Source organism: Miscanthus floridulus, chromosome 16 (assembly GCF_019320115.1).
Source record: "Miscanthus floridulus cultivar M001 chromosome 16, ASM1932011v1, whole genome shotgun sequence".
Lineage (NCBI taxonomy): Eukaryota > Viridiplantae > Streptophyta > Magnoliopsida > Poales > Poaceae > Miscanthus > Miscanthus floridulus.
The window spans coordinates 27,714,691-27,725,138 of record NC_089595.1 but is presented as its reverse complement, the minus strand read 5'-3'; the positions used below and the strand labels follow the sequence as shown (position 1 = coordinate 27,725,138).

General features: G+C 48.6%; 1 protein-coding gene across 1 annotated transcript; it reads left to right on the top strand.

Moving 5' to 3' along the window:
- Positions 1-2,364: 2,364 nt before the first annotated feature.
- On the top strand, positions 2,365-7,241 carry LOC136510470 (uncharacterized). Its single transcript, XM_066504901.1, has 3 exons — positions 2,365-2,446; positions 2,560-2,756; positions 4,543-7,241. The coding sequence occupies exons 1-3, from the start codon at positions 2,365-2,367 to the stop codon at positions 5,026-5,028; spliced, it is 765 nt and encodes a 254-aa protein (XP_066360998.1). The 3' UTR covers positions 5,029-7,241.
- Positions 7,242-10,448: the final 3,207 nt, after the last annotated feature.

The window sequence follows — 10,448 nt, the reverse complement described above, 5'->3', positions numbered from 1 at the left end:
TGTGCTGCCGCCGTAGCTTCTCCAGTTCGATCGTCTGCGTGCACCGGCGACCGAATGAGCAGGTCTCCGGAACCCTCGTCTTTGTGATCCTGCACCGGGAGAAGCCGAATAAGGTTTTTGGGAAGTGCTCTTAGCGCGACTGCTTCCGATCTTCACGATGGGTCGTCTTCCATCCAAGTCAGGCGGTGCTACGTCTCGGTGTATCCGTCGTCAGCTGCTCCGAGCTCTTCCTCCACCTCTCATTGACGACTTCGACGACGACTTCAACATCAACGACTTCGACGTCGACCTTGTTCCATCATCACCACCGTCTGCATCACCAACGACTACAGCTACAGTCGGCAGGTATAATCCTCGCGTTCTAATGTCTTCGTTCATACTGTTCAATTTGTTTGGTGTACGAGCTATACTTACACCATTAGTCATGTTTATGCTATACAATATGTTGTTTGATCGTACGAGTATTCAGTACATGCTTAATCTAGTATTTTAGATTGTCATGATTTATATTCTGGTTTTAATCTGAAAATTTTGTACGAGTTATGCTTACACCAGTAGTCATGTTTATGCTATGCAATATGTTGTTTGATCATGCCAGTATTCAGTAATCTAGTATTTCAGATTGTCATGATTTATATTCTGATTTTAATGTAGAAATTGCTTAATTACTTAACAGGGAATTCCGCCTCCGCAGACGCGGAAGGAGGAGGCTTTTACCTGTGTACCCTTAAAAAAGATGTCACACTCCTGCGTACCCCTCAAAAGTTGGTCGTCACCTACATGCCCTCGCTCGAACTTTTCTTTTCCCTCACGCCATTCCGTCGACATTCTGTTAGATTTTGGCCGTTTGACGGCTCTGACATGTGGGATCAGGTTAGAAAAATATCCTTCTTGCCCTCTGGGTCACGGCGGGAACCACGACGAGGCCGAGTCCGACGCGCACAACACGCGGGGGTTCGCGTCCAGGCCGTTCCTGTCAACCTGCGGCGGGAGCAAGAGGGTAATGGAACCGCTGCTGCAGAACGCGCAGCAGCTGCAGCATACCGGAGACGATTTCCAGCTGGACAGGACGGTGCGCGAGCTCTACAGACGCCGAGGGGGGCAGGCCGCGGTGCACCCGAAAACGAGCCATCTGGGGCTGCTCCTGGTTCTCGACAGGTCAAACGAGGATCGCGGCCACGGCTCGTCGGCGCGGAGGAAGCAGGTCTCGAGGACCAGCGACACCGCGCTGCTGCTGCCGGCTGCAGCAAGCTCGCCGGCGAGCGCCGAGAAGAAGCTCGGGCGTGGCCCGGCCGCCGGTGGATACGGCTTCCCGCTGCTTCTGGAGGACAAGGAGGCCGTTATTGCCGGGCGTGAGATCGTGCTGTCGCCGCCACAGCCGCTGCTGCTCCAGCCGCCGTTGCCCAAGTAGCCGTCGGAGTCGTGGCTCTCGCGCGCGCTGCCGTCCGTGTCGACTCGGCCCCCGGCTACGTCCTTCCTGGGGCTCCATGTGCAGTCCAGGAAACATGCTCCGTTGCCGTGGTGCTCCATTGATTCGGCCAGGGTGGACGGTCATGGCGGCCAACGGCACATACGTGTGCACGGTCCGCTGAAGTGACTTTAACTTGTTCTGGCGTTTGTTGTGATCGCACCACCTGCTGTTTACTGCTGATCGACACTGTCCGGAATGTTCAGGTGACAGAAAAAAGGCTGGTTTAAATGGATGACCACGGTGCCAGTGTTGCTCCGTACAAGGTAGTGCTACTGGGTAATATGCCGATCATCATCATGTGCTTATCTAGGAATATGTCTGTTGTAAATTGTAAGTCATGCTTATGTCTGCAATGCTCCACGCAGCAATGCAACTATGCAAAGAGACAAAGTAGATGTAGGTAAATATCGGTATAGTACCCGTATATATATTGGACAGTAAATACAATACAATACATCATATCACTCATGTTTGCTCCCTACTTGGTTGATCAAACATTAGCACGCGGCAACCACAACTAGATGCGGTTCTACGTCATCTATAAGATAAGGTGACGGGTATCAGCACACTGGATTGGAGGAAGGCATTATGAGTAATCTCACCAAAAGAAAGGGAGTGCCATTACAACAATAAAGGTCCTCGTCATCTCTTCAACAACATAGACGAGCATCCATGTACTCGATCATCGGCCGACCAAGAAACTGTCAAGCTAGGGGCACCGTGTGCCCTTGTTTCTCGTAGCCTTTTCTACCCCAGATCAGGGTATGCTAGTTCAGACTATATCAGCTAATCCGTGACCCCCACATGACTGACGGCCCAACCGAGCAAGTTATTCACAGGCCAGCTTCGTGCCAACAGCGGCGTCTCTGGCGCCAAAGTCAATTGGCCTGGCAATGGCACAGGGGAAACGAAAAAGTTCAGACGCCCATACAAGCCCAAGGGCAATTGAGTCATTCTCCAGAGCTGTTACCCACCGTTAGGAGCAAATGCCGACGGAATGGCGTGAGGGAAAAGAAAAGTTCGAGCGAGGGCATGTAGGTGACGACCAACTTTTGAGGGGTACGCAGGAGTGTGGCATCTTTTTTAAGGGTACACAGGTAAAAGCCTCCGGAAGGAGGGAGATGGCGTCTCGCAGAACAGCAAGGGCTCCGGCTCCTATGGGCCGGCAACGCTGCCGCCGCGGGTGCGGCCGGACGGAGCTGGGGTATTGGAGTTGACGGTGGAGGACACTGACGCCCTCGACTGCGGCGTGTGCTTCCTCCCGCTGAAGCCCCCCATCTTCCAGGTACACAAGCGCACACTCTTTACCCATGTGCTGAATAGATGTAGATCCCTAACCAATCGAATGCACTCATCGATGCAATTGATTGAATCAAGAATTGATCCATGCGTTGATCTGAATAGAAATACTGACTCTGTATTCATTACACTAAAAAATTTGTTCTCTTGGCTAATCTAAAAAAGAATTGACCAACCTAGGAGGATTAGTTCCTTTCGTGCTCTGTGTATATATCCACGCCCTCTAACCAAATTGAGCTAGGCGTAATTCCTATGACTACCGGTCAATGAGTATGCTCTTATCTTCCTCTTAATGTATTTGTTTTGTAGGATTTCATTCCAAAGTTCGTCTTAATCATTGTTTCCAACTTCTAAAGTCCTATATCATAATTAAAGCAGCATATCTTTCACTACTAAGCCCCATATTGAAAAAGGGATGACCAGCAGAATAAATTGTATGATTCGTTGGTGCCAACGTGGAAGCTGGGACTCCCAGCCATGGTGTAGCGTTGGGTGGCCTTAGATCACTTTGATTCGTCAGTTCCCCTTTTGACTTTTGCTTGGTTTTGTCGCACAACTTTAGGCAAGGATACGAAGTTTGGACAACATGTGAGACTGCCCTCGATGGTCCTTCTTCCATTCCTCTTGATCGATCACCTTGACCACAGGGTTAGAAACCAATCGATCTCAATTGAGAACCCTCTGAAGCTGCATTGATATCCTTCACCTCACATAAACCTCATATAAACTGTTCATTGTATTCTTGTCATGAGTGGATGATTCTACAAACCTGATTTGGAGCAGCACTGCTGGATTGCACCTCAACCTTCTGCCTAGCAGTCAACTGACAAAAACTCTCTTTGAAAGGTTAACTGTTTCTCTGTTCTTCCAATAATTCTTTGATAATTAACTGACCCTTCTGCGCTATGCGTCTGTGTGTAGGAATCACTGCCATCATCGATGTTATGATGTTGCTTGTACATTCAACTACTTCTAGTTCCACTGTTCCAGAACAACCAAAAGTATCAAAATTACCTACCTGAATGCCTATGTTACTCTGCAACAATACCCTTACCATCTCTTCTATGTCATTTCCCAGAGTCCCTTTCCTCTTCCTTCATCTCCATCAGGATCATTGGGTTTTCTCTACACTGGATATAATTATCTTGAGGTAATCCATTACACAGACCATTGAACAAGTTTAAAATTAAATACATCCCCCTAGCTTTAAACCAAGAAATTTCCAGTGGTGCATGAGCTGCTGAAATCAAGCTGCTCATATCATGGACATATCTTGACAATGGACTGCAAACACCCTTTATCAATTAGTCTATAATAATACCTATAATTCCAAGGCTCAAAGACACAGCTAAGTCATAAATAAATTGATTTATAAATTCTCCACATTTTACTGTGGTAACACTACAATGCTACATATCTGTTACTTTTCCGTCCTCTGAAGTAATTGCCTAAGAAAAATAAGCCCAGGCTATTACCAGCATTTCTGGAGGTTTCGTAGCTTGGCATCAAGATAAAAGATGATCACCTCACCTCTCAAGCATAGCATCTGTATCTCAAGCAGTTTTCATCTGCATGTCCATATCTGTTTCAGGACATTTCATGCTCTAGCTTGTAACAAAAAGACATTACAGAGACAAACTTTTTCACAAAACAACTAACAGTCTCCATTACTTGGCTGGTTTTATCTCTGAACATACATGCTTATATTGCTGTTCCATTCATGAATGATTTATGTTAATGTGTATGCTGATTAGATATATGCCTGCATGCAGTGCAGCAATGGCCATGTTGTGTGTTCGTTGTGCCATGACAAGCTCAAGGCCACTGGGAAGTGCCATGTGTGTGGCGTCACCACTGATGGTAACAGCCGGTGCCACGCCATGGAGCGCCTGGCAGAATCCATCCGCTTCCTGTGCTCGAATGCCGCCTACGGCTGCACCGCTAGGCTGGTATACCATGACAGGGAGGGCCACTGGCAGCAATGCCCGCATGGAGTTGCTATTGGACCACTTGCCTGTGTCCATGGCTGGCCGTCGTTTACCACTGCCCTGGCCAGCGGCCATTTCAATGTAAGCCTCCACGACGGGTTCAACTTCCTCCGTGCTGAGGACCACGACTCCAGCAGCCCGGGCATCCTGTTCATACTGAATGTAGTACGCATGCACTTGGCCGTGCAATCTCCATGCTTTGCATCGACACCCGTGCCACCAACAATGGTCAGGGACAGTTCTCAAAGGAACCAATCGAATGCGAGCTAACCTACTCGCGGTATGTGAGCTCCAAGAGCCACAGTACCAGTGATCAGCTGATTGTCCATTACCAAAGATGCAAGTTCAGAGTAGCACTGACAGACCTCTCCAATGGGCTGCCTAGCACCGACGACTGCTTCCAGTTTGTTGTGCCAAACTTCGCTTTGGGAGAGGAGAACAAGGAGACGGTCCAGGTCGAAGGCCGAATTTTCATCAGCTCGATCAATCTGTGTTAGTTGTTAGTCAGCTGAGTGAATTTGTGAAACAGCTGTTTTGTGTGCATTAACGGGTTGATTGCAATTGTGTGCATTGCACCCGGTGGGGATTGGGAACTGACACCGTCTTTCAGAGTAGAATGCACAAATGATTGATCTTTCCAATGGACTGCCAAGTGCTTCCGTTTGTGGTGCCAAACAAGATTGAAGTATGAGGTCAACTTTTGATCAGCTGGATCAATATATGGTAGTTCTTAGTCAGGTGACAAAGTGTAATATATTTTGGTTGGTTCTCTAGCGTTCTGTACGTTTGCATCCCAGTTTTCTAATGCCAGCTGCCTTTTATGAAAAATGGGTAGTGTCCTGGAGCTGAAGAGGTTGCTGCTACCTCCCTGAACTGAAACATGCACACCTGAAACCCCCTACAAGGTAATCAACATGGACCTTTGGTGAATTGAACTCAAAGATTATTTTTGCTGTCCACTGAACAAAACAATATTATTTTTTGGTGACCAACATATCATTTGGATGTCCTATTCTACAAAACCACAAATTTGGATGTTCCAAAGACAAATTTCCTTTATTCTACAATATTCGTTTTGTATGTAACATGACAATGATGTTTAAGCTGGTCGGATACTCGGATGGAAAATAAGACCTCAACTGTTTACCTCTTTTTCCTTGGGATACATTATACATGGAGGTTTCTCTATAGATGTATCTACAACTGGTTTGGAATATGCATTACACTAGCATAAACAAATAAATAAAAACATATAAACATGTGAAAAAATAGCGCCCCGCAAGTAGCCACGATTTTTTTGTATGCCCACACTTCGGAACATTAAAGAGATATTTCTTATGTTTCTTTCTTATTTTTGAACCGCCCATATATATGATAAAGACAACATATGTCATTTATGTTTGGAAAAAGTCTACGTAACCCTCTGAACTTTGGCACGATGGTACTCCACCCCCTGACCTTTGAAGCCGTCTAATGAGCACATTAAAGTTTTCCAAACCATTTAATTACCCCCTAGAGTGGTTTTGGCGTCTGGTTTTGCCTACGTGGCACTCTAACCTGGCAGGCAAAGACACGCTGACGGTGGGGCCCTACTGTCAGACCCGTGCGTCCCCAAATACACGCCTTCCCCTACCTCTCCGCCCGCTCAAACACACGCACGCATGCACCGCCGAGATTAGGGTTGAGCTAACCGTCCCTGGAGCAGGAAGCCGACTCGACGTCGTCGCTCTTTCGGGACGGGTTGATCCCATGGCAGAGTTAAGCGTGCGTTTGTCTCGGAAGTCTGCTTCAACCGGCCACGCTGATGTTGTATCGCATAGGCCCTCTAGCTTATGAGCCCCTGGTGGAATGCTTCTGCAAGATGAAGGCCTATAGGTGGATCTCGGGGAGTGACGGCCATCCAGACCGTAGGTACTACAAATGCACGAGAGCTAGGGTAAGTGTGTCATCAATTCCCCAATTTGGTTGATGTGTGGGATGTGTTATGGATTTGTTGAAGCAGACGTCGCAAGATTGTGGGTTCTTTGCTTGGGCCGATGAGGACACATATGATTCTTGTGATGCTGTGAGGAGGTTGAAGAGGGAGATAAATCAGGGTGTTGCTGATGAAGGCTGGGATAGCGCAATGCAACATGGTCGGGAGGTTGACAAGATGAACCCGTTCCTACAAAAGGAGCTCCTCAAGAAGGATGCAGAGCTGGAAGCCAAGGAGAAAGAGTTGCAGAGTGAGATCCTGAAGAAGGATGCAAAGTTGGAAGCCAAGGACAAGGAGTTGGAAGCATTGCAAGCAAAGTTGAAGAATGGATGCACTCATTTCACTATATGTTTGTGTGTGTTTGTGCTGGGCATGTTGTTTGTCATGGTGTGTAATGTTATGTTAGGATCTGCCTCGATGGCCTCCAAAGCAATGTTTGGAAATGTAATGTGGAACCTGTTCTTTTGGTGTGTCTGTAAGGAAGATGATGTTAATGTAAGGTTAATGATGTTGGGTAAAATGTGTCTCCATTGCAAAATGTGTGTTTATTTGGATCTTTGCTGTCACAATTGCAATATGTGCATGTTCATAACAAGGGCGAATTTTCATCAGCCAATTAAGTCAATCTTTCATATTAGAATGCACGGATGATGGATCTGTCCCATGGACTGCTTCCAGTTTGTGGTGCCAAACAAGATTGAAGTCGGAGGCCAAATTGTCACTGTTGGTAATCAATTAGGACTGGTTTGGCTCTGTTATCACTTACCTGTAATTTCGTTGCTGACTGTGGATGTCCGCATGTAAGCGTTGGCCGCAGGTATGTGATATATTTGGTTGGTTCTCTACCAGTTCTGCAAGTTTGCATCCCTATTTTCGAATGCCACCTGCTTTTTATGAAAAATGGGCAATGTCCTTGAGCTGAAAAGGTCGCTACTACCTCCCTGAACTGAAACATGCACTCCTGAAACCCCTGCATACAAGGTAATGGGGGTGACCATACAAGGTTCAATGGAAACAAGAGGAAATCCACAAGGACAAGTACTCCAGCCATATAACTCATTACATATCAAAGGTGACATCACGAGATCACCATGAACACTACTAAAGATTAAACCGTCGTTGGTATCATTATCAATTGCACCAGTGCACCGCGCCATCTTCATATGCTTCGGCATCCTTGACAACTGGGGCACTAGCTGGATTTCCATGATTTGCTGGATTAATATACTTGGAGATTCTACTAGGGCAATAGATGACCTCAAGACCACGGTATCTTCTAATGCCAAAGTAAGCGGCAGACTGCAGCCTACCTTCATTCTTCATGTCAACAACAAGAATCCATGCCTTGGGGTGACTAAACTTCTGCCTAGCTACCAAGTAAACAACATCTTCACCGTTAATGCAGGGAGAGGGCTGATAAATCGAGAGGTTCTGCAGGTTTCGCTGCTCTGCTAGTCCACGGAACAAGCCAGTGTCCTCCAGCACCAACAAAATCGCTGTCCTACGGAAGGAGCGGAACAACAGGACATTCAACAGGATTACTGCCAACCTACGGGCCATGGTGTTCGCTGTTCTACGGGAAGCAGAGGACTGGATCGCCGCGGGGATCTCCACTATCAGCGCCGCTTTCGTTGCGTGGTCGCAAATTCAGTTTACCATGTAATACAGCACTAAGGCATTCAGTAGTTAGGTGCTGCCAGTGTTCTCCACTGCTTGTTTCTTAAAAAACTCTGCTTCCTCTCAACGAAATACCGATCGCGAAAAAAAAACCCAACAAAATCGCTGGGTCGTCGATTGTGATATTGGAAGCTCGTACCACAGATTCCTTGCCAATCCTCGTGGGAGCTGGAGCTGCTGCTCATCCATTTCTTGTTGCTCCATGTGGTGAGCGCCCAATCATCCACTCGGACCAAAGTCGACCCCGTTTCATGGTCCGTCTCGGGAAAAACTTCCTCGGTAATTTCCAGGTGAACAAAATTGAGACAGCCCTTGTGAGGGTTCTGGGATTCGGCCCGAATTTCGTCCAATTCGTTGAGGCCCGAGACAACACCTGGTGGCGGCGGCACAGGCGAACACAGGAACAGATGCAACCCTCCGTCGCTCCTCCCCACTGCCATTCTTTTCCCGTTTCCCTCCACCATCTCTTCCTCCAATCGAAAACCTCAGAATTGGCAACAATCCCTGTCCGTGGAGTTTCGATGCTGTCAAATGGACGGTGCCTGTGTGCGCAGTGGGCTCGGCGGCGGCGGCGCAGTGGGTTCGGCGACGGCAGCGGCGGCCGCGCTGGCGCTCAAGTCATTGGCGGCGCCATGTGCGTGAGGGGCAGACAGGCGTGGGCGGTGAGGACGCTGGAGAAGAGATGCGCTTGATTTCTATTAAATTGTAACAAAATTTGATCAAAATTCAAATTTGACCATTCAAACTTGGTTGAATCCCGGCCCGAAATTTCCGAATTTCGTCCAATTCGGTAGTGCCCGAATTTTTTTCAGTTTTGAATCCCAAAACCAGGCGATGCCGCGGCGCTGCGCCGGGTTGCCCAGTTCCACTCCCCAGCCGTTGTTGTAGCTCATCTCCACCAGCGGCAAGGGGAGTGGCAGTTCATTCACGTCGCAGAGCAGGATGCCACGCCAGAGATCGACCCAGCCCATGGTACTGCCTTGGCCGCCCATGGTGATCACGGTGGTCGTATCATGACGACGAAGCCGGCCACAGTTCCCGGGAATCTTCACCGGAAATTCTTGCGGGGCCTCCAATGACAACCCGCTGCTGATCCAGGTCGAGGTATCCGAGTGGAGTTGGTACTGGTGGAGGATGCCTGTGAAATCCAACGCCGCGACGGTGTAATGGCCATTCGAACGAGGAAGAAGGCCGACGTCAAATTTGTAGAAGTAGGGATGCGGACGCCGTAGCCGCTGGAGCGACGGACGGGTGGAGTCGCCGTCGCCGGCGCGGTAGACGAAGTAATCGAAGTCCTTGTACAAGGCGATGCGCCCGGACCCCATGTTCGCCAATGTTTCGGAGGAGATCGTCCACCGAGTAGAGGATCGCCGGCGCCACGGACCGGTTCAGTTCGGAGCAGTACAGGAAGAGCGTGGACGGCTACGGCGGGCGCTTGAAGCAGAAAGACACCTGGATCGGGTTCCCGTTCCGGGTGCGGTCTCAGGCGGTGGTGCTGCTGCTGTCGTGGATGCCAACGACGGGCTCGGTGTTGATGAGGACGCGGGCGGGGCGTCGGGATCCTCCACGCGGACGCCGGGAGGACGGCGCCGTGGTAGTGGACATGGTTTCAGTTGGAAGAGGCAGTCTGCACCGGTGGCTGGGGGTGCTGTGCAGCAGGATCCGCTTGGATTGGAGGATGGAGCAGATGGCGGCGCCGCCCAGAAGCAGGCATACAAAGGTAATCAGCCTCTTCGGTGCTGGTTCTTATTGTCGCTGATGTGTGAGAAAGTACTATTGGCTAATTTGCGTGATAGAAAAATACTGTTTCGACTGGAAATTTACGATCGTTTACGACAATCCACAGCTAAACGAACAGGCTAAATGGTAATGGACATTTAGTAGTATATTTAATTCAAAGATTATTTTTCCATAATGATACTCAGCCTGTTCGTTTGGCTGTGGCTTGCCGTAAACGATCGTAAATTTCCAGCCGGAACAGTATTTTTCTCTCACATAAACCAGCCAGCAGTACTTCTTCACGAACCAGCAACGATAC